This window comes from Cherax quadricarinatus, chromosome 58 (assembly GCF_038502225.1).
Source record: "Cherax quadricarinatus isolate ZL_2023a chromosome 58, ASM3850222v1, whole genome shotgun sequence".
Classification (NCBI taxonomy): domain Eukaryota; kingdom Metazoa; phylum Arthropoda; class Malacostraca; order Decapoda; family Parastacidae; genus Cherax; species Cherax quadricarinatus.
In genome coordinates this window covers 12,485,753-12,511,017 of record NC_091349.1, presented here as the reverse complement: position 1 = coordinate 12,511,017, position 25,265 = coordinate 12,485,753, and the positions used below count along the sequence as shown (strand labels likewise).

Below are 25,265 nucleotides of genomic sequence, written 5' to 3'. Positions count from 1 at the left end.
AACAGGTAATACACATTTTAAGGAAAAAAAAAAAAAAGGATAAATAAGTAAAGTAAGTCCTCAATATCATTGACAGGTTCTTAGAAACTGCGACTTCAAGCGAAACGATGCATATAAACATCATGGGTGCACAGTGTACCTTGAGCACGCATTGCAACAGGGTTAAATCAAGGAATAAAAGTTTGCAAAGGGAAAACTGTAAGGAGCACCACCTACCACCACACAGTTCAAAAATGAATGTACAAATTCCACACAGACGGTGACCCTGGGCGGGAATCAATTTTTTTCTCATCATTATAACAAAACGACGTTAAGAGGGGACTTACTGTGCTCAAGATATAAAATGGGGCATAATGACAGCAGTTTTCAAGAGTATGTACAGTGATCCCTCAATAATCGTCCATAATCCATTCCTGGAAGTGGGACTATTATCGAAATGGACGATTTTCGAATCAATTTTCCCCATAAGAAATAATGTAAATCAAATTAATTCGTTCCAGACACCTAGAAGTATCAACAACAATTTTTTTTTTACCTAAAAGATAGATTTACATGCACAAAAGAATGACCATTCAACATGACAGTTACCTTTATTGAAAGCTGTTGTTGATGAATGGAAGATGGGGAGGAGGAGAGAGGGAAGAGAGGTTATTTGGAAGGGGAATCCCTCTCCATAAAGACTCTAGGGCACTAATAAAATGTATAAATGAACATTGGTAATAGGGGTAGTTCATGAGTGGAACGGTCTGCCTAGTAGGGTGATGGAAGCTAAAACATTGGGTAGTTTCAAATTTAGGTTGGATAAATACACGAGTGAGAGGGGTTGGATTTGAGTCGGACTTGCACCTGAGCTTATTGCTTGGGTAGCATTTGTTCTGTTAGTGGGTTGGATTTGTGAAGGACCAGCCTAGTATGGGCCAACAGGCTTATTGCAGTGTTCCTCCTTTCCAATGTTCTAAAAGCTATGGCTTGGGTAGTTTCAAATTTAGGTTGGATAAATACACGAGTGAAAGGGGTTGGATTTGAGCTGGACTTGCACCTGAGTTTATTGCTTGGGTAGCATTTGTTCTGTTAGTGGGTTGGATTTGTGAAGGACCGGCCTAGTATGGGCCAGCAGGCCTGTTCCAGTGTTCCTACTTTCTTAAGTTCTTATTTAACATCACACTTACCAGTAGGGTGATCGAGGCTAGGACCTTGGGTAGCTTCAAGAAGAGATTGGACAAATATACGAGTTGGAGGAGCCGAGTTTGATTTGTGTCATTGGGTACGGGAGTAAATTCTTGGGTAGCTTTGGGTGGAGGTCATTTTGATAAGGACCTGCCTTGTATGGGCCAGTAGACCTGCAGTGTTCTTCCATTGTTGTTTTTACTGGCTATTTGTTTGTGAGGGAGGGATGGCAAGTTTATTGTTGGAGAATATGACACTAATATCAACTCTATGGCTTATTTATCTATCACAATTCAACTAATATGACATAATAAACAATATTAATAACATAAAAACATGGAATATACTCTAGAATGAATAAAATAAGTCATTACGTATGTCACGAGAGGTGTTGTGTTGTGTTGTTGGGTATATAAGGGCCACTGAGTGTAAGCCGTCCATAATGGTGGTGAGGCGGCGGTGGTTTTTGTAGCCCTATATAACTCCAACAACATTGGAGGAGTTGGTAGAATCGCTGAATCACTGAAGAAGGAACCCTCTACCACCATCACTACGACCTTCTACCACTATTACAACTATTACCACCATCACTACTACCTTCTACCACCATTACTACCACCAAAGAAAGCTTCTAGTGCCAGCCCTTGGTAAAGAATGTGAGAAACACATAATTTATGAAAAAGTTTGTAGAAAAATACAAAGATGGTGGTGGTAGAGTGGAAGCAGTTGTGATAGTGGTTGATGAACATAAGAATATAAGAACATAAGAAAGGAGGATCACTGCAGCAGGCCTGTTGGCCCATGCTCGGCAGGTCCTTTACAATTCATCCCACTAACGAAACATTGTCCCAACCCAGTCCTCAATGCTACCCAAGAAATAAGCTCTGATAACTCTATCCGCTCATTTGCAAGTCCCAAATGAGTGGATAGAGTTATCAGAGCTTATTTCTTGGGTAGCATTGAGGACCGGGTTGGGAAAATGTTTCGTTAGTGGGATGAATTGTAAAGGACCTGCCGAGCATGGGCCAACAGGCCTGCTGCAGTGATCCTCCTTTCTTATGTTCTTATATTCTTATGTTCATCAACCACTATCACAACTGCTTCCACTCTACCACCACCATCTTTGTATTTTTCTACAAACTTTTTCATAAATTATGTGTTTCTCACATTCTTTACCAAAGGGCTGGCACTAGAAGCTTTATTTGGAGCCATGGTAGCTTATTTAGCACTTGCAAGCACTAAAATCAATGGAATATTATGAAATATTTCGTAGGAGCATGTGAGGGGACAGTCACTCACTGGTAAACAATGGCACACTGGCTGGGAAGGAAAGGCCGAGGCAGCTCAGAGCGTGAGTACGCGTCCAAGATGAAGGACTATGAGGACTATTAGCGAGTTACCGGACCATTTGCGAGCCAATATTTTGACGAAAAAACAGGACTATTTCCGAAATGGACGACTTTCAGGCCGGACGATTATTGAGGGACCACTGTATTAGCAGATAAAAGGCTGGTGCAGGGTTGCTAAAAGTATTATCTAGAGGGCTGAGGAGGGAAGTTTTGACAGAGAGGATGGCAAAAAAAGGATGACTTGGAAGGTGTATAAATCTGTATGGAGGGAAGGTGGGGTAGGGGGACAAGTTGGAAGAGGTAAAGAAGGTTTTGTATGAGAGGGAGACTGGACATCCAACAGGCTTGTGTGAGCATTAGACAAGTGAGTGCAAGCAAGTGCTTTTTATGACATATTGTAGGAGCATGAACAGGGTAACATTACTGGGATCATTTTCCTAGTGGCCTAGTTTCAAACCACACCTCCTAAATTGGAAAGGAAATAACTTATTATTAAGAATTGAAAAGTTCACAGGAAAGAAAAGATGAGTATACTAAATGTTGGTAGGAGCTTGCAAGATTTGCCTCCCATATTACTTGTTCAAGAGAGAAACTCGGCAATACTGCTTGTGTAAAACATTTACCAAGCTTCTGTTTCACTCTCATATAAAAGGACAATACTACCTCCATAGTAAATAAATTATTAGTATAGTATTTACAATTTTGTGTGCTTCACCACAAGCTCTTCATATTCAGTTTCTGCAGTGTGTTGTCCCATTTCCTGAAGCATCTTATGTGATACCCTGAGATGTTCCAGTTCCTCACTCTTCTCTGTCAGAGATGACTCCAACTGCTTGTGGCTTGAAACCATTTCCTCGTATTTGCTCTTCAATGCTACACTGGTTTCCCGCAAGGTTTCTATATTGTCCCTGAAATAAGATAAACTATAAGTACACAATACTGATGCTCGAACAAATCACAAATAACCCACACTTGGGTTAGAAAGCTTATGATGACATTTTGGTCCATCCAGGACCATTGTCAAGTCACAAATGTGACTTGACAATGGGTGAGGATGGAGAAGAATCCTTCCTCCATAAGCCATGCACATCATAAAGAGATGGCTAAAATACCAGGAGCAGGGGCTACTAACCCTCTTCTCCTGTGTAAATTACTAAATGTAAAGAGAAAACTTCTTAAAAGTTTTTTTTTTTTATTTCTAGTCACTACCCCAGTAGGAGATGGTCTGTGTTAAAAAAATTACTATTTCATAATTACTAAGAGGAAGTGTAAGTCTAAAGGTGGTCATTCTGCACTTGAGGAACCAAAAATAAACAGGTTTCATCCAAGTAAGAGATTACGTCTTACTTCCTCCTTTAAGAGAATATGAGTGCTGATACACAAAACATGCATTATAATAGAAAAGTAGCACAATCCTTACAAAATCGCCTACCTTCGACATGAAGGTATGTATGGGGCGATACCAAAATTTTAGCAGATAACGAAACGGAGAATTTTAGGCCAATAGATACACCATCAAAATTGGCTGATACCCATCATCATCATCACAATTAGCACATACATACTTACTAACACTCAACTTTGGGCCAATGATGATATAAAAATTAGCCTATACAGCGGATACCAATACTTCGGTACATCACTAGACAAGATATACCGTTAACAAGCTTGAAGAGTTTTCCTGGTCCTGGGCTAGGTTTATCTGGCTAAATAGAAGCCTCTACTTCCACCGTCTTTCCTTTCCTCCCCTATTCCCTTTTCTATCTCCTCTATACACCCTTCCTCCATCCCTTAATATCCTTGTCCCTCCTTTCCTTCTCTTCCTTCACTCACTACTAAGAGAGGACATGAAAAAATGAATGAATTGTAAGTAAACATTTATGGGTCATTAAAAAATATAACCAGGTTAACATTTATGAAACTATTCAGGGAAACAGGCAGGCCGGACTCGAGTCCTGGAAATGGGAAGTGCAGTGTCTGCACTCTGAATGAGGGGTGTTAATGCTGCAGTTTTATAGTGTAGGCGTGCCTCTGGCAAGACAGCGATGGAGTGAATGATGCTGAAAGCTTAACTTTTTCAGGCCACCCTACCTTGGTGGGAAACTGCCAATGAGTTAAAAAAAAAAATGAAGAGCTCTTATACCATCTTCCCAAGAGATTACTTCATTGCAGAAAGAGAAAAGAGGTAAACAGAGGCACAATGGGGAAAAGGAGCAAGAGTCTAGGAGTCAATCCCAGATGACAAATATTTTACTAATTATACAGCAAGAGGGCTAATCATTGGAGGCCCTTATAGTATATGTAGGAATCCCACTAAACAGATGTCCCAAACAATAATAATCAAACCAATTATTATATTTTTTTATTTTATTATCACACCGGCCGATTCCCACCAAGGCAGGGTGGCCCGAAAAAGAAAAACTTTCACCATCATTCACTCCATCACTGTCTTGCCAGAAGGGTGCTTTACACTACAGTTTTTAAACTGCAACATTAACACCCCTCCTTCAGAGTGCAGGCACTGTACTTCCCATCTCCAGGACTCAAGTCCGGCCTGCCGGTTTCCCTGAATCCCTTCATAAATGTTACTTTGCTCACACTCCAACAGCACGTCAAGTATTAAAAACCATTTGTCTCCATTCACTCCTATCAAACACGCTCACGCATGCCTGCTGGAAGTCCAAGCCCCTCGCACACAAAACCTCCTTTACCCCCTCCCTCCAACCCTTCCTAGGCCGACCCCTACCCCGCCTTCCTTCCACTACAGACTGATACACTCTTGAAGTCATTCTGTTTCGCTCCATTCTCTCTACATGTCCGAACCACCTCAACAACCCTTCCTCAGCCCTCTGGACAACAGTTTTGGTAATCCCGCACCTCCTCCTAACTTCCAAACTACGAATTCTCTGCATTATATTCACACCACACATTGCCCTCAGACATGACATCTCCACTGCCTCCAGCCTTCTCCTCGCTGCAACATTCATCACCCACGCTTCACACCCATATAAGAGCGTTGGTAAAACTATACTCTCATACATTCCCCTCTTTGCCTCCAAGGACAAAGTTCTTTGTCTCCACAGACTCCTAAGTGCACCACTCACTCTTTTTCCCTCATCAATTCTATGATTCACCTCATCTTTCATAGACCCATCCGCTGACACGTCCACTCCCAAATATCTGAATACGTTCACCTCCTCCATACTCTCTCCCTCCAATCTGATATTCAATCTTTCATCACCTAATCTTTTTGTTATCCTCATAACCTTACTCTTTCCTGTATTCACCTTTAATTTTCTTCTTTTGCACACCCTACCAAATTCATCCACCAATCTCTGCAACTTCTCTTCAGAATCTCCCAAGAGCACAGTGTCATCAGCAAAGAGCAGCTGTGACAACTCCCACTTTGTGTGTGATTCTTTATCTTTTAACTCCACGCCTCTTGCCAAGACCCTCGCATTTACTTCTCTTACAACCCCATCTATAAATATATTAAACAACCACGGTGACATCACACATCCTTGTCTAAGGCCTACTTTTACTGGGAAAAAATTTCCCTCTTTCCTACATACTCTAACTTGAGCCTCACTATCCTCGTAAAAACTCTTCACTGCTTTCAGTAACCTACCTCCTACACCATACACTTGCAACATCTGCCACATTGCCCCCCTATCCACCCTGTCATACGCCTTTTCCAAATCCATAAATGCCACAAAGACCTCTTTAGCCTTATCTAAATACTGTTCACTTATATGTTTCACTGTAAACACCTGGTCCACACACCCCCTACCTTTCCTAAAGCCTCCTTGTTCATCTGCTATCCTATTCTCCGTCTTACTCTTAATTCTTTCAATTATAACTCTACCATACACTTTACCAGGTACACTCAACAGACTTATCCCCCTATAATTTTTGCACTCTCTTTTATCCCCTTTGCCTTTATACAAAGGAACTATGCATGCTCTCTGCCAATCCCTAGGTACCTTACCCTCTTCCATACATTATTATAATAATAATAATAATAATAATAATAATAGAGAGAAGGAGATTACTTTCCAGTATAAGTAGGTCTCAGACAAGGATGTGTAATGTCACCATGGTTGACATATTTAAAGATGGGTTTGTAAAAAGTGAATGCTAGGGTGTTGGGGAAAGGGGTGGGATTAAATTATGTGGAATCTATTACAAAATGGGAGTTGACGCAGTTACTTTTCATTAATGATACTGTGCTTTCGGGAGATTCTAAAGAGAAATTGCAAAGGATGAGTTTGGGAGGGTGTGTAAAGGAAGAAAGTTGAAAGTGAACATGGATAAGAGTGAGGCAATGAGAGTATCAAATGAGTCAGTTAAAGAAAAAATGGATATCACATTGGAGAGATGGAGTATGGAAGATGTGAATGTGTTCAGATATTTGGGAGTAGACTTGTCAGCGGATGGGTTTATGAAGGACGAGGTAAACTATAGAACTGATGAAGGAAAAGGGTCAGTGGTACATTGAGATATGTGTGGAGACAAGAAAGGAATGTATCAGAGTATAGTTGTACTAACAATCTTATATGGGTGTGAAGCATGGTATGTAAATGCTACAGCAACAAGGAGGCTGGAGGCAGTGGAGATGTTGTTTCTAAGGGCAATGTGTGGTGTAAATATTATGCAGTGAATTCATAGTGTGGAAATTAGGTGGTGTGGAGTTACTAAAAGTATTACTCAGAGGGCTGAGGAGCGGTTGTTGAGGCGATTTGGTCATCTAGAGAAGATGGAACATATAAATCTGTAGGGGAAGGAAGGTGGGGTGGGGGTCATTCTAGGAAAGGTTGGAGGGAGGGGGGTAAAGGAGGTTTGTAAGCAAGAGGCTTGGACATAGAGCTAAGCTTCCATATCCTGTTAGCTCAGCAGCAAGCTGTCATATCCCGTGAGCGCAGCAGTAAGCCGACAGGTCCATGACAGGCAGATTCTTTTCAATTGCCTGCTTGCAGGCCTGCCTTTGATCACTGAATCTAAAACCTTAGTTTGATTTAAAATAAGTTGGACAAATATACAAGCAGCAAAAGTTGAATATGATTAGAACTTGTCTATTGTGGATTAAGAGGCCTCCTGCATTGCTCTAGTCTTGTGTCATATAATGGTTGGACGAAAGATCTGCCTAGCATCGGCCAATAGATGTACAGCAGTGATAAGGGTGGGATTTCAGAACCTGTCTAGCATGGGCCAGCAGGTATACTCCAGAGCTCCTTCATTCTTAAGCTCTTACTTACCTTTTTCATTATTTTGAATTATTTTTATGTAATTTTCATAGTATGAACTCATAAGAAGCAGGGTACAACTGTAGACACACAATGCAACTTATGACTGGTAATTTTTTTTTTTTCAACATGTCGGCCATCTCTCACCGAGGCAGGGTGACCCAAAAACAAAGAAAATCTCCAAAAAGAAAATACTTTCATCATCTTTCAACACTTTCACCTCACTCATACATAATAACTGTTTTTACAGAAGTGCCCAGAATACAACACTTTAGAAGCATAAATGTATAAAGATACACAACATATTCCTCCAAACTGCCAATATCCCAAACCCCTCCTTTAAAGTGCAGGCATTGTACTTAGAATTTCCAGTACTCAAATCCAGCTATATAAAAATAACGGGTATCCCAGAATCCCTCCACTAAATATTACCCTGCTCACACTCCAACAGCTCATCAAGTCCCAAATCACATTCATCTCCATTCACTCCTATCTAACACGCTGGAAGTCCAAGCCCCTCGCCCACAAAATCTTTTCGACGATGACCCCTACCCCGCTTTCCTTCTCCTACAGATTTGTATGCTCTCCATGTCATTCTACTTTGATCCGTTCTTTCTAAATGACCAAACCACCTCAACAACCCCTCTTCAGCCCTCTAACACTTTTATTAACTCCACACCTTCTCCTAATTTCCACACACTGAATTCTCTGCATAATATTTACACCACATATTGCCCTTAGACAGGACAACTCCACTGCCTCCAACCGCCTCCTCGCTGCAGCATTTACAACCAAAGCTTCACACCCATATAAAAGTGTTGGTACCACTATACTTTCATACATTCCCTCCTTTGCCTCCACAGATAATGTTGTCTCCACATACATATAGCTCAATGCACCACTCACCCTTTTTCCTTCATCAATTCTACGGTTAACCTCATCCTTCATACATCCATCCACTGACACGTCAGCTCCCAAGTATCTGAAAACATTCACTTCCATACTCCTCCTCTCCAATTTGATATCCAATTTTTCTTTATATAAATCATTTGATACCATCATCACCTTATATTGGTAGTTTGGAGGGATATGTTGTGTATCTTTATACGTATAAGCTTCTAAACTGTTGTATTCTGAGTGTGGTGAAAGTGTTGAATGATGATGAAAGCATTTTCTTTTTGGGGATTTTCTTTCTTTTTTGGGTCACCCTGCCTCGGTGGGAGACGGCCAACTTGTTGAAAAAAAAAAATCACCTTATTCTTTTTTATGTCCACTTTAAACTTTCTGCCTTTACACACACTCCTAAACTCGTCCACTAACCTTGGAAACTTTTCTTTAGAATCTCCAATATGCACAGTATCATCAGTAAAAAGTAACTGTCAATTCCCATTTTGTATTTGATTCCCTATAATTTAATCCTACCCCTCTCCCCTAAACCCTACCATTAACTTCTTTTACAACCCCATCTATATATTAGACACCCATGGTGACATGACACATCTGTCTAAGACCTACTTTTTTTAGGAAGTAGTCTCTTCTACACACCCTAACCAGAGCCTCACTATCCTCATAAAAACTCTTTACAGCAGTTAGTAACTTACTACCTATTCCACATACTTGCAACATCTACCACATTGCTCCCCTATCATATGCCTTTTTTAAATCCATAAGTGCAATGATAACTTCCCTACCTTTATCTAAATACTGTTCACATATATGCATCAATGTAAACACTTGATCTACACATCCCCTACCCACTCTAAAATGTCCTTGCTCATCTGCAACCCTACATTCTGTCTTACCTCTAATTCTTTCAATAATAACCCTACCGTACACTTTTCCTGGTATACTCAGTAAACTTATTCCTCTATAATTTTTACACTCGCTCTTGTCCCCCTTCCCTTTATATAAAGGAACTATACATGCTCTCTGCCAATCCCTAGGTACCTTCCCCTCTTTCATACATTTTTTATTATTATTAACACATCAGCCAATTCCCACCAAGGCAGGGTGGCCCGAAAAAGAAACTTTCATCATTCACTCCATCACTGTCTTGCCAGAGGGGTGCTTTATAGTACAGTTACAAAACTGCAACATTAACACCCCTCCTTCAGAGTGCAGGCACTGTACTTCCCATCTCCAGGACTCAAGTCCGGCCTGCCAGTTTCCCTGAATCCCTTCATAAATGTTACTTTGCTCACATTCCAACAGCACATCAAGTATTAAAAACCATTTGTCTCCATTCACTCCTATCCCCCCTCCCTCCTGCCATCCAATTCCCTTGCTTCCTTCCCTACCCTGCAGCGCTGTATAGCCCTTGTGGCTTAGCGCTTCTTTTTGATTATAATAATAATAATCCATTCACTCCTATCAAATACGCTCACACATGCTTGCTGGAAGTCGAAGCCCCTCACACACAAAACCTCCTTTACCCCCTTCCTCCAACCCTTCCTAGGCCGACTACTACCCCGCCTTCCCTCCACTACATATTTATATACTGTACTTGAAGTCATTCTGTTTTGTTCCATTCTCTCTACATGTCCGATCCACCTCAACAACCCCTCCTCAGCCCTCTGGATAATAGTTTTGGTAATCCCACAACTTCTCCTAATTTCCAAACTACGAATTCTCTGCATTATATTCACACCACACATTGCCCTCAGACATGACATCTCCACTGCGTCCAGCCTCCTCCTCGTTGCAACATTCATCACCCATGCTTCACACCCATACAAGAGTGTTGGTACAGCTATACTCTCATACATTTCCCCCTTTGCTTCCACAGACAAAGTTCTTTGTCTGTGGAAGTCTCCACAGACTCCTAAGTGCACCACTTACTTTTTTCCCTCATCAATTCTATGATTCACCTCATCCCTCATAGACCCATCTGCTGACACGTCCACTCCTAAATATCTGAATACATTCACCTCCTCCATACTCTGTGCCTTCAATCTGATATCCAATCTTTCATCACCTAATCTTTTTGTTATCCTCATAACCTTACTCTTTCCTATATTCACTTTTAATTTTCTTCTTATACATTTCTTTTTTTTTCCAACAAGTCGGCTGTCTCCCACCGAGGCAGGGTGACCCAAAAAAGAAAGAAAATCCCCAAAAAGAAAATACTTTCATCATCATTCAACACTTTCACCACACTCACACATTATCACAGCTTTTGCAGAGGTGCTCAGAATACAACAGCTTAGAAGCATATACATATAAAGATACACAACATATCCCTCCAAACTGCCAATATCCCAAACCCCTCCTTTAAAGTGCAGGCATTGTACTTCCCATTTCCAGGACTCAAGTCCGACTATATGAAAATAACCGGTTTCCCTGAATCCCTTCACTAAATATTACCCTGCTCACACTCCAACAGATCGTCAGGTCCCAAGTATCATTCGTCTCCATTCACTCCTATCTAACACGCTCATGCACGCTTGCTGGAAGTCCAAGCCCCTTGCCCACAAAACCTCCTTAACCCCCTCTTTCCAACCCTTTCGAGGACGACCCCTACCCCTCCTTCCTTCCCCTATAGATTTACATGCTTTCTTATACATACCCTACCAAATTCATCCACCACCCTCTACAACTTCTCTTCAGAATCTCCCAATAGCACAGTGTCATCAGCAAAGAGCAAATGTGACAACTCCCACTTTGTGTTAGATTCTTTATCTTTCAACTCCACACCTCTTGCCAAGACCCTCGCATTTACTTCCTTTACAACCCAGTCTATAGATATATTAAACAACCACGGTGACATCACACATCCTTGTCTAAGGCCTACTTTTACTGGGAAATAATCTCCCTCTCCTACATACTCTAACCTGAGCCTCACTATCCTCGTAAAAACTCTTCAATGCTTTCAGTAACCTACCTCCTATACCATACACCTGCAATATCTGCCACATTGCCCCCCTTTCCACCCTGTTATATGCCTTTTCCAAATCCATAAATGCCACAAAAACCTCTTTACCCTTATCTAAATACTGTTCACCTATACGTTTCACTGTAAACATTTGGTATACACACCCCCTACCTTTCCTAAGGCCTCCTTGTTCACCTGCTATCCTACTCTCCGTCTTACTCTTAATTCTTTCAATAATAACTACCATACATTTTACGATGTATCCTCAACAAACTTATTCCCCTATAATTTTTGCACTCTCTTTCATCCCCTTTCCCTTTATACAAAGGAATTATGCATGCTCTCTGCCAATCCCTAGGTACCTTACCATCTTCCATATATTTATTAAATAATAGCACCAACTACTCCAAAACTATATCCCCACCTGCTTTTAACATTTCTATCTTTATATCATCAATCCCAGCTGCCTTACCCACTTTCATTCTACCCACTGCCTCACGAACTTCCCCCACACTCACAACTGGATCTTCTCACTCCTACAAGATGTTATTCCTCCTTGCCCTATACACAAAATCACAGCTTCCTTATCTTCATCAATATTTAACAATTCCTCAAAATATTCCCTCCATCTTCCTGATACCTCTAACTCTCTACCAACCACTCCAACACTACATTCCCCCCTGCTTTTAATATCTCTGTCATGATCCCGTCAGTTCCAGCTGCTTTACCCCTTTTCATTCTACGTAATGCCTCGCGCACCTCCCCCCCACTCGCATCCTGCTCTTCTTCGCTCCTAAAAGATGGTACACCTCCATGGCCTGTGCATGAAATTACTGCCTCCCTTTCTTTGTCAACATCTAAAAGTTCCTCAAAATATTACCGCCATCTACCCAATACCTTCATCTCCCCATCTACTAACTCCCCTATTCTGTTTTTAACTGACAAATCCATTCGTTCCCGAGGCTTTCTTAACTTGTTTAACTCACTCCAAAACTTTTTCTTATTTTCATCAAAATTTCTTGACAATGCCTCTCCCACTATCATTTGCTCTCCTTTTGCACACTCTCACCACTCTTCACCTTTCTTTTACTCTCCATATACTCTGCTCTTATAACACTTCTGCTTTGTAAGAACATAAGAACATAAGAACGAAGGAACACTGCAGAAGGCCTACTGGCCCATGCGAGGCAGGTCCAAGTCTCCTACCGGCTTAAGCTAATGCACCCAACCGAGTCAGGTCAGGTCACATTGACTTAAGAGAGGAACACGGCAACCGACCTGGTAGCACAAGCTACCAGGTCCAACTCACACCCACCCACATCCACTCATGTATTTATCCAACCTATTTTTAAAGCTACACAACGTTCTGGCCTCTATAACTGTACTCGGGAGTTTGTTCCACTCATCCACAACTCTATTACCAAACCAGTACTTTTTTATATCCTTCCTGAATCTGAATTTTTCCAACTTAAAACCATTGCTGCGAGTCCTGTCTAGGCTAGATATTTTCAGCACACTATTTACATCCCTTTATTTATTCCTGTCTTCCATTTATACACCTCAATCATATCCCCCCTAATTCTACGTCTTTCTAGAGAGTGCAGATTCAGGGGCCTTAGTCTATCCTCATAGGGAAGGCTTCTGATACATGGGATCAACTTCGTCATCCTCCTCTGTACATTTTCCAGAGAATTTATATCCATTCTGTAATACGGTGACCAAAACTGTGCAGCATAATCTAAATGAGGCCTAACCAAGGATGTATAGAGTTGAAGAACAACCTGAGGACTCCTATTATTTATGCTTCTTGATATGAAGCCAAGGATTCTATTAGCTTTATTGCGAACACTTATGCACTGTTGTCTTGGTTTCAGATTACTGCTAACCAGAACTCCTAAATCTTTTTCGCAATCCGTAATATTAAGATCTACATTATTTAGTTTATATGTGGCATGGTTATTGTCCTGTCCAACATTTAGAACTTTGCATTTGTCTATATTAAACTGCATCTGCCACTTCTCCGACCACTGCATCAGTCTATTCAAATCTTCCTGGAGTGCTCGAATGTCCTCGTCAGAATGAATTCGACGGCCTATTTTGGTGTCATCGGCAAACTTGCCAATGTCGCTCTTTATGCCCTCATCTATGTCGTTTATGTAGATTGTGAACATCAGGGGGCCCAACACTGACCCCTGTGGAACACCGCTCGTGACGCTTCCCCACTCTGATTTCTCCCCATTTATGCAAACTCTCTGCTGCCTATTTGTCAACCATGCCTCTATCCAGGAAAAAATTTCTCCTCCTATTCCATGTGCCTTAATTTTCCTCAATAGTCTCTGATGTGGGACCCTGTCAAAAGCCTTACTGAAGTCCATGTACACAATATCATATTCATTACCATGATCTACCTCCTCAAATACCTTAGTGAAAAAAGTTAATAAATTCATAAGGCAGGAACGCCCCTTTGTAAAACCATGCTGAGATTCGTTGATTAATTTATGCTTTTCAAGGTGGCTACGAACTGCCTCGGCAATTATTGATTCCATAAATTTTCCCACTATGGAGGTTAGGCTTATTGGTCTATAGTTCGAAGCTAAGGACCTGTCACCTGTTTTGAAAATAGGTATCACATTTGCCACTTTCCACTTATCTGGCACCATGCCAGTTTGTAGTGATATGTTGAAAAGATTAGCCAAAGGTGTGCTAAGCTCCTCTTTACATTCCTTTAGAACCCTTGCATACAGTTCATCAGGGCCTGGGGACTTGTTAGGTTTTAATTTATCTATTTGCCTAAGGACCATGTCACTTGTGACCCTAATCGTGTACAGTTTATTATCGTCCTGTTCTACATAATTTATCATTACTGGAATATCGCTGGTATCCTCATGTGTAAAAACGGAGAGGAAGTATGTGTTAAAAATTCTACACATTTCCTTATCACTGTCAGTGAGCTGACCCGAGGAACTTTTGAGTGGGCCTATCTTGTCCCTGATCTTACTTCTGTATACCTGAAAGAATCCTTTTGGGTTAGTCTTCGATTCTCTTGCAACTTTAACCTCATAATCTCTTTTTGCTTTTCTAATTCCCTTTTTTATTTCTCTCTAACTGAATATATCGATTTCTTAATTGCCCCTCTCCTCTTTTGCCTATATATGCCTCTCTTTTGACCAATAAGATATTTTAATCTATTGTTCATCCATTTAGGATCATTTTTGTTTGATCTGATTTCCCTATTTGGAACATAATTTGACTGAGCAGCTAGAACTATGCCCTGGAAAGCATCATATCAGCAACCATCACCACCCACCCTCCTATAGCCACAAACTTCTGCCCCACATTCTAATACTGCATTTTTAAAAATATTCCAACCCTCTTCAACCCCCCCCCCCACTACTCATACTTGTCCTAGCCCACCTTTCTGCCAATAATTTCTTTTATGTCACCTAAACTTCCTCTTCCCTTAGCTTACACACTTTCACCTCTCTCTTACTTGATTGTTGCCATTTTCCTTTTGTCCCATCTACCTATTACACTAACTGAAGCTACAACTAAATGATGATCCAATATATCAGTTGCCCCTCTATAAACATGTACATCCTGAAGCCTACCCATCAACCTTTTATCCACCAATATACAATCCAACAAACTACTTTCATTACATGCTATATCATACCTTGTATATTTATTTATCCTCTTTTTTTTTGTAAAATATGTCTTACTTATTACCAAACCTCTTTCTACACAAAGCTCAATTAAAGGCTACCCATTTTCATTTACCCTTGGCACCCCAAATTTACCTACTACTCCCTCCACAACATTTTTACCCATTTTAGCATTGAAATTCCCAACCACAAGTACTCTCACACTTGGTTCAAAACTCCCCCATGCACTCGCTCAACATTTCCCAAAATCTGTCTTCTCTACACTTCTCTCTTCTCCAGGTGCATATCATGCTTACTACAACCCACTTCTCATCCAACCTTTATTTTACTCCACATAATCCATAAATTAATACATTTATACTCCCTCTTTTCCTGCCATAGCTTATCCTTCAACATTATTGCTACTCCTTTAGCTCTAACTCTATTCGAAACCCTTGACCTAATCCCATTTACTTCTCCCCACTGAAACTCTCCCACCTCCTTCAGCTTTGTTTCACTTAAAGCCAGGACATCCAGCTTCTTCTCATTCTTAACAGCCACAATCATCAGAGGCTATTGAGGAAACTTAAGGCACACGGAATAGAATTTTTTCCTGGGTAGAGGCATGGCTGACAAATAGGCAGCAGAGAGTTTGCATAAATGGGGAGAAATGAGAATGGGGGCACGTCACAAGCGGTGTTCCTCAGGGGTCAGTGTTGGGCCCGTTGTTCACAATTTACATAAACGACATAAATGAGGGAATAAATAGCGACATCAGCAAATTTGCTGACACCAAAATAGGCCGTCCATTTCATTCTAATGAGGACACTAGAGCACTCCAGGATGATTTGAATAGACTGATGCAATGGTCGGAAAGGCAGTTTAATATTGACAAATGCAAAGTTCTAAATGTTGGACAGGAAAATAACCATGCCACATATAAACTAAACATAAATCTTAATACTACTGATTGCAAAAAGGATTTAGGAGTTCTGGTTAGCAGTAATCTAAAACCAAGACAACAGTGCATTAGTGTTCGCATTAAAAATAACAGAATTCTTGGCTTCATATCTAGAAGTATAAATAATACAAGTCTTCAGGTTGTTTTTCAACTCTATATATCCTTGGTTAGGCCTCATTTAGACTGATGCTCAGTTCTGGTCACCGTATTACAGAATGGATATAAATGCTCTGGAAAATGTACAGAGGATGACAAAGTTGATCCCATGTATCAGAAATCTTCCATATGAGGACAGACCGAGGGCCCTGAATCTGCACTTTCTCGAAAGGCGAAAAATTATGGGGAATATGATCGAGGTGTATAAATGGAAAACAGGAATAAAGGGGATGAAAATAGTGTGCTGAAAATTTCCAGCCAAGACAGGACTCGCAGCAATGGTTTCAAGTTGGAAAAATTCAGATTCAGGAAGGGTATAGGAAAACACTGGTTTGGTAAGAGTCATGGACGAGTGAGCAAACTCCCGAGTACAGTTATTCAGGCTAAAACGTGTAGTTTTAAAAATAGGTTAGATAAATACACGAGTGGGTGTGGGTGGGTGAGAGTTGGACCTGACTAGCTTGTGCTGCTGGGTCTGGTGCTGTGCTCCATCCCTGAGTGGAGGTGACCAGACTGGGTGGGCCATTGGGCTTATCCCAGGAGGGAAGGGGGGTGTCATTGGGCTAATCCAGGGGGGTGGTCATTGGGCTAATCCATGGGGAGGGGGGGGGGCATGGACCTGCTCCACATGGGGCAGTAGGCCTGTTGCAGTGTTCCTTCTTTCTTATGTTCTTATTCGCATAACTGGTAATATAATATTGTAATATGGTGTGGGAAACTGTCTGGGAGACGTGGAGAGATGTGTCAACTATGAAGCAATATTACTCAGATGGCATAAGTTGTGGGGACCCTCAAACCCCCAACAAAGAAGCAACTATACTGTGACTGTGACTGTACCTCGGTCAAGATTATGTAGATAAATGGCTCGGAGCCGACAAGTTGATAAATTAGACACGTGCAACACTTGGGTATCTATTGTGGAAATGTTCCGCCACACATTGGCTTCATCAGTCCAATACAAAGAGGAATGGTTGAAGGTCAGTAATTTATTATTTTTTTTTTTTATTATCACACCGGCCGATTCCCACCAAGGCAGGGTGGCCCGAAAAAGAAAAACTTTCACCATCATTCACTCCATCACTGTCTTGCCAGAAGGGTGCTTTACACTACAGTTTTTAAACTGCAACATTAACACCCCTCCTTCAGAGTGCAGGCACTGTACTTCCCATCTCCAGGACTCAAGTCCGGCCTGCCGGTTTCCCTGAATCCCTTCATAAATGTTACTTTGCTCACACTCCAACAGCACGTCAAGTATTAAAAACCATTTGTCTCCATTCACTCCTATCAAACACGCTCACGCATGCCTGCTGGAAGTCCAAGCCCCTCGCACACAAAACCTCCTTTACCCCCTCCCTCCAACCCTTCCTAGGCCGACCCCTACCCCGCCTTCCTTCCACTACAGACTGATACACTCTTGAAGTCATTCTGTTTCGCTCCATTCTCTCTACATGTCCGAACCACCTCAACAACCCTTCCTCAGCCCTCTGGACAACAGTTTTGGTAATCCCGCACCTCCTCCTAACTTCCAAACTACGAATTCTCTGCATTATATTCACACCACACATTGCCCTCAGACATGACATCTCCACTGCCTCCAGCCTTCTCCTCGCTGCAACATTCATCACCCACGCTTCACACCCATATAAGAGCGTTGGTAAAACTATACTCTCATACATTCCCCTCTTTGCCTCCAAGGACAAAGTTCTTTGTCTCCACAGACTCCTAAGTGCACCACTCACTCTTTTTCCCTCATCAATTCTATGATTCACCTCATCTTTCATAGACCCATCCGCTGACACGTCCACTCCCAAATATCTGAATACGTTCACCTCCTCCATACTCTCTCCCTCCAATCTGATATTCAATCTTTCATCACCTAATCTTTTTGTTATCCTCATAACCTTACTCTTTCCTGTATTCACCTTTAATTTTCTTCTTTTGCACACCCTACCAAATTCATCCACCAATCTCTGCAACTTCTCTTCAGAATCTCCCAAGAGCACAGTGTCATCAGCAAAGAGCAGCTGTGACAACTCCCACTTTGTGTGTGATTCTCTATCTTTTAACTCCACGCCTCTTGCCAAGACCCTCGCATTTACTTCTCTTACAACCCCATCTATAAACATATTAAACAACCACGGTGACATCACACATCCTTGTCTAAGGCCTACTTTTACTGGGAAAAAATTTCCCTCTTTCCTACATACTCTAACTTGAGCCTCACTATCCTCGTAAAAACTCTTCACTGCTTTCAGTAACCTACCTCCTACACCATACACTTGCAACATCTGCCACATTGCCCCCCTATCCACCCTGTCATACGCCTTTTCCAAATCCATAAATGCCACAAAGACCTCTTTAGCCTTATCTAAATACTGTTCACTTATATGTTTCACTGTAAACACCTGGTCCACACACCCCCTACCTTTCCTAAAGCCTCCTTGTTCATCTGCTATCCTATTCTCCGTCTTACTCTTAATTCTTTCAATTATAACTCTACCATACACTTTACCAGGTACACTCAACAGACTTATCCCCCTATAATTTTTGCACTCTCTTTTATCCCCTTTGCCTTTATACAAAGGAACTATGCATGCTCTCTGCCAATCCCTAGGTACCTTACCCTCTTCCATACATTTATTAAATAATTGCACCAACCACTCCAAAACTATATCCCCACCTGCTTTTAACATTTCTATCTTTATCCCATCAATCCCGGCTGCCTTACCCCCTTTCATTTTACCTACTGCCTCACGAACTTCCCCCACACTCACAACTGGCTCTTCCTCACTCCTACAAGATGTTATTCCTCCTTGCCCTATACACGAAATCACAGCTTCCCTATCTTCATCAACATTTAACAATTCCTCAAAATATTCCTTCCATCTTCCCAATACCTCTAACTCTCCATTTAATAACTCTCCTCTCCTATTTTTAACTGACAAATCCATTTGTTCTCTAGGCTTTCTTAACTTGTTAATCTCACTCCAAAACTTTTTCTTATTTTCAACAAAATTTGTTGATAACATCTCACCCACTCTCTCATTTGCTCTCTTTTTACATTGCTTCACCACTCTCTTAACTTCTCTCTTTTTCTCAATATACTCTTCCCTCCTTGCATCACTTCTACTTTGTAAAAACTTCTCATATGCTAACTTTTTCTCCCTTACTACTCTCTTTACATCATCATTCCACCAATCGCTCCTCTTCCCTCCTGCACCCACTTTCCTGTAACCACAAACTTCTGCTGAACACTCTAACACTACATTTTTAAACCTACCCCATACCTCTTCGACCCCATTGCCTATGCTCTCATTAGCCCATCTATCCTCCAATAGCTGTTTATATCTTACCCTAACTGCCTCCTCTTTTAGTTTATAAACCTTCACCTCTCTCTTCCCTGATGCTTCTATTCTCCTTGTATCCCATCTACCTTTTACTCTCAGTGTAGCTACAACTAGAAAGTGATCTGATATATCTGTGGCCCCTCTATAAACATGTACATCCTGAAGTCTACTCAACAGTCTTTTATCTACCAATACATAATCCAACAAACTACTGTCATTTCGCCCTACATCATATCGTGTATACTTATTTATCCTCTTTTTCTTAAAATATGTATTACCTATAACTAAACCCCTTTCTATACAAAGTTCAATCAAAGGGCTCCCATTATCATTTACACCTGGCACCCCAAACTTACCTACCACACCCTCTCTAAAAGTTTCTCCTACTTTAGCATTCAAGTCCCCTACCACAATTACTCTCTCACTTGGTTCAAAGGCTCCTATACATTCACTTAACATCTCCCAAAATCTCTCTCTCTCCTCTGCATTCCTCTCTTCTCCAGGTGCATACACACTTATTATGACCCACTTCTCGCATCCAACCTTTACTTTAATCCACATAATTCTTGAATTTACACATTCATATTCTCTTTTCTCCTTCCATAACTGATCATTTAACATTACTGCTACCCCTTCCTTTGCTCTAACTCTCTCAGATACTCCAGATTTAATCCCATTTATTTCCCCCCACTGAAACTCTCCTACCCCCTTCAGCTTTGTTTCGCTTAGGGCCAGGACATCCAACTTCTTTTCATTCATAACATCAGCAATCATCTGTTTCTTGTCATCCGCACTACATCCACGCACATTTAAGCAACCCAGTTTTATAAAGTTTTTCTTCTTCTCTTTTTTAGTAATTGTATACAGGAGAAGGGGTTACTAGCCCATTGCTCCCGGCATTTTAGTCGCCTCATACGACACGCATGGCTTACGGAGGAAAGATTCTTTTCCACTTCCCCATGGACAATAGAAGAAATAAAAAAGAACAAGAGCTATTTAGAAAAAGGAGAAAAACCTAGATGTATGTATATATATATATGCATGTGCGTGTCTGTGAAGTGTGACCAAAGTGTAAGTAGGAGTAGCAAGATATCCCTGTTATCTTAGCGTGTTTATGAGACAGAAAAAGAAACCAGCAATCCTACCATCATGCAAAACAGTTACAGGTTTTTGTTTCACAGTCATCTGGCAGGACGGTAGTACTTCCCTGGGTGGTTGCTGTCTACCAACCTTCAGCCTATTTAATCAGTCCATCAGTCTTCACAAGACTGATTGTTTTTTTTGTTTTTTTTCAACAAGTTGGCCATCTCACACCGAGGCTGATAAAATAAACTGCAGGCCGAGGGATTGATTGCCGCATACTCCTCCCAGTCTTCCTCTGTTATTCTTTGTGTTGGACTGATGAAGCCATTGTGTGGTGAAATGTTTTCATAGTAAAGATATCCAAGTTTTGCATGTGTGTCTAATTTATCAACCACTCAAGATTATAACTTTCACACTATCATCAACCACTATTTTAAAAAATTGTAAGAATACAGCTAGAGTAGATACACGACAAAGACATGGGAATGCGTAATTACTGTGTTATAATGATGATTATGTACTCTATATATACTGGACTGTGATTAAAAAATAGTTTTTAAAACCAAGAAGCTGAAGAAAGACACACTTGTGCAACATTTGGGAATCTTTCTTGAAGAAACATTTTGCCAGCCACTGGCTTCTTCAGTCCAATACAGAGAATAACAGAGGAAGACAAGGAGGAGTACAAGATAATCAGTCACTCAGCCTGGAGTCGATGTGTTCAGTCCATCAATCTTTGTACTGGACTTTAGAAGCCACTGGTTGGCAAAATGTTTCTTCAATGAAGATTCCCAAATGTTGCACAAATATCTCATTCCTCTACTGGGTTAACAGCCTTCAGGATCAACATCCAAATACTCTTGTAATGAAATTTTGAATATGCTCCATGATATTAATGCAAAAATTATTATTCTCTCCACATTTTTATACAGAAGTTTTACAAGTCTAAGCTCAATAAAAATTTCTACATTACCCAAATTTAAAAAAAAAAATTAGGTAAGAATAATGAAGAATAGTGGATGTGAACTGCTCAGAAGACAGGGAGGGAACCATCACTCAAGGCTGTGCTAGGAGATTGAGAAAAATCAACAGAGGAGAACTACCTAAATTTCACCTGTAACTGAAATATTTAAATTTCTAAAATATAATATTAAGAGTATTACTAGGTAGTAGGCTGGGAGACAGCAACCGCCCAGGGAGGTACTACCGTCCTGCCAAGCAAGTGTGAAACGGAAGCCTGTAATTATTTTACGTGATGGCACAATTGCTGGTGTCTTTTTTCTGTCTCAAACATGCTAGATTTCAGGTACATCTTGTTACTTCTACTTACACTTGAGTCACACTACACATGCATGTACAAGCATATACATATATGCACAACCCTCTGGGTTTTCTTTTATTTTCTTACTAGTTCTAGTTCTTTATTTCTGCTTATCTCCATGGAGAAGTGGAACAGAATTCTTCCTCCATAAGCCATGCGTGTCATTAGAGACGGCTAACATCCCGGGAGCAAGTGACTAGCAACCCTTTCTGTATACATTATTAACCCTTTGAGGGTTTTCGTCGTACTAGTACGTCTTACGCGTAGGGGTTTTTGACGTACTAGTACTCATAAATTCTAGCGACCTCAAATCTAGTGGGAGAAAGCTGGTAGGCCTTCATATGAAAGAATGGGTCTATGTGGTCAGTGTGCACAGTCTAAAAAAAATCCTGCAGCACACGGTGCATAATGAGAAAAAAAAAACTTTTTCCATTTTTTTTTAATAAATCAGCGACTTTGCAGTGTATTTTCGTATAGTATTTATTGTTGTATTCTAGTTTTCTTGGTCTCATTTTATAGAATGGAAGACATATTACTGAAATTGAGATGATTTTGACTGGTTTTACAATGAAAGGTGCCTTGAAATTGAGCTCAAAGTAGCAGAAATGTTCGATTTTTACCAAACTTCAAAAGTAAACAAATCGTGCCAAGCGTGCAATACACGTCAACTGGTGAGTCTAATATTCTTTCACAAGTGCACCAATAATATTTATACCATTTTTTACACTAATGCAGTAGTCTGCATAACAGTAAATCTTATATTTTTTGTGAGAATAAAAATTCAAAGTGGAAAGCAAAAGAATATAAGAGGGGCCTTGAGACGTGACTAATGACTAGAGGAAATGTCATTTTAGTGCCAGGAATGTCTTTCTTGTTTATTCTGGACCCTATTCCGAAATTGGCATCTTTTGAAATTTGTGTGAAATTGGCAAAATTGCTAAATTCTGACCACTGTACTGGATAGTTGAATTTATAAATGGGTGGTTTCTTGCACCCATTCGATAGAAAAAATGGAGTTCTAGCGAAATATTCATGTTTTTTGTCGACTAGTACAGTGAAATTGGCCGAAAATGGGGCTCAAAGTGGGCAAAATCGCCGATCCGTATTATTATTATTATAATCAAAAAGAAGCGCTAAGCCACAAGGACTATACAGCGCTGCAGGGCAGGAAGGAAGTGAGGGCATCAGGTGGCAAAAGGGAGATGGATGAGCAACAGGTTACGGATAACAGCGGGGCAGTGGATGGTGAAAGGGTAAAGGGCAGCAAGAGACTGAACCAGAAAGGGCTGAGGGGAGTGCGAAAAGTATCATCAGAGTTTGTGGAGTAAATCGGACGTTGTCAAGAAGTCAATGAGAGAGTCAGGATTAAAGGAGGGTCCATCAGCAAGAAGGGAAGGTAAAGAGAGAGTAGTAGAACGAAGACGACGTTGGAGGTAAATTCTGCGTGCTCGTTGATAGAGAGGGCAGTCTAACAGAATGTGGCTAATCGATACTGGAACTTGACACTGCTCACAGAGAGGAACAGGGTGCCTCTCCATGAGATACCCATGAGTAAGACGAGTGTGGCCAATGCGAAGGCGGGAGAGAGTGGTCTCCCAACTTCGGCACTGATGACAAGAAGACGGCCAGTAACCTATGCTCGGTTTAATAGAATGAAGTTTGTTACCGAGCAGAGTTGACCAACGTTGTTGCCAACGGGTGCGAAGGTGGGTAGCTATTGCAGCAAAATAGTCCAGAAATGGAACACCTCGATAGGAAATTGGTAGGTCATATACTGCTGACCGCGCAGCAGTGTCTGCCTGTTCATTGCCCTGTACGTCGACATGACCAGGGACCCAACAAAAAACAATATCTTTATGTTTGGTAGAGATACGGCGTAGCCAAAGTTGGATACGGAGAACTAGGGGATGAGATGTATCAAATTTTCGTATAGCCTGTAGAGCACTAAGGGAGTCTGAGACTACTACAAATGATGACACAGGCATAGATGCAATACGAATAAGTGCTGCAAGAATGGCATACAGTTCAGCAGTAAAAATGCTAGCTGAAGATAGTAAATGCCCTCGTACGACGCTGTCCGGAAACACTGCTGCGAATCCGACGCCGTCTGAAGACTTAGAGCCATCTGTGTACACAGCGGTGGCATGAGAATGGGAGTGGAAGTGATCAAGAAAAAGAGAGCGGGAAGCCACCGTAGGCAGTTGAGCTTTCGAGCAAGGGAGTGAGAAAGAACAGACCCGAACAGCTGGAACTTCCCAGGGGGGCAGGGAAAAGTGAGATGCTACATGAACATATAAAGGTGGTAACTGAAGGGAAGACAAGAGTGAATGTAGGCGAAGAGAAAAGGGACGGAGCAAACAGGGGCGGCGAACGAATAAAGAATGTCTACTAATATCGGTGACCATTCTATAAATGGAAGGATTGTGTAGATCGTGAGAGCGTACATAGTAACGAAGGCAATGGGCATCACGGCGATCAGACAAGGATGGAACATTTGCTTCTGTATAGAGGCTCTCAACAGGGGAAGAGCGAAAAGCACCAAGGCACAAACGTAAGCCTTGGTGATGGATAGAGTTAAGGCTAGAGAGAGTAGCAGGAGAGGCCGCGGAATAAATCTGGTCACCATAATCGAGTTTCGATAAAACGAGGGCTGAATGTAGGCGAAGCAGAGTTCGACGATCAGCTCCCCAGGAAAGATGAGCAAGGGTTTTAAGAAGGTTTAGCCGGCTGTGACAAGTTGCCTTCAGAGAGGTAATGTGAGGTTTCCAGGTTAACCGACGGTCAAAGAGAAGGCCTAGAAACCTGACTGTATCACGTTCGGGGATACGGGAGCCATAGAGATACAAAGGATGATCGGAGATAACAGAGCGTCTAGTGAAAGTAATTTGGTGAGTTTTGGTACTTGAAAATTTAAACCCATGTGTGGTGGCCCAAGTGGAAACACGGTCGACCGCATGCTGGAGAGAAACTGCAATAAAGTGACAGTCAACGCCTGCACAAGCAATAGCGAAGTCATCAACATAGAGTGATGACCAAATATTGGGTGGAAGAACAGAGGCCAAATCATTTATAGCAAGGAGAAAAAGTGTTGTGCTTAGAACACATCCTTGAGGGACACCTTCAGCT

General features: G+C 41.3%; 1 protein-coding gene and 1 long non-coding RNA gene across 8 annotated transcripts in view; one reads left to right on the top strand and one right to left on the bottom strand.

Annotated features, from left to right (window-relative positions):
• LOC128697976 (centromere protein F) overlaps positions 1–25,265 on the bottom strand; it is a 266,000-nt gene that overhangs the window by 118,413 nt on the left and 122,322 nt on the right. For all 7 annotated transcript variants that reach the window (XR_011393629.1, XM_070097610.1, XM_070097611.1 and 4 more), the window contains one exon: positions 3,215–3,424. Coding sequence is in view for 6 of the 7 variants with exons in the window: in XM_070097610.1 (XP_069953711.1) it covers positions 3,215–3,424 (210 nt within the window). In the remaining variant the exon portion in view is untranslated. The remainder of the gene's footprint in view (positions 1–3,214; positions 3,425–25,265) is intronic.
• Positions 1–25,265, top strand: part of LOC138854423 (uncharacterized) — a 147,889-nt gene that overhangs the window by 15,220 nt on the left and 107,404 nt on the right. The gene's annotated exons all lie outside the window — the stretch shown is intronic.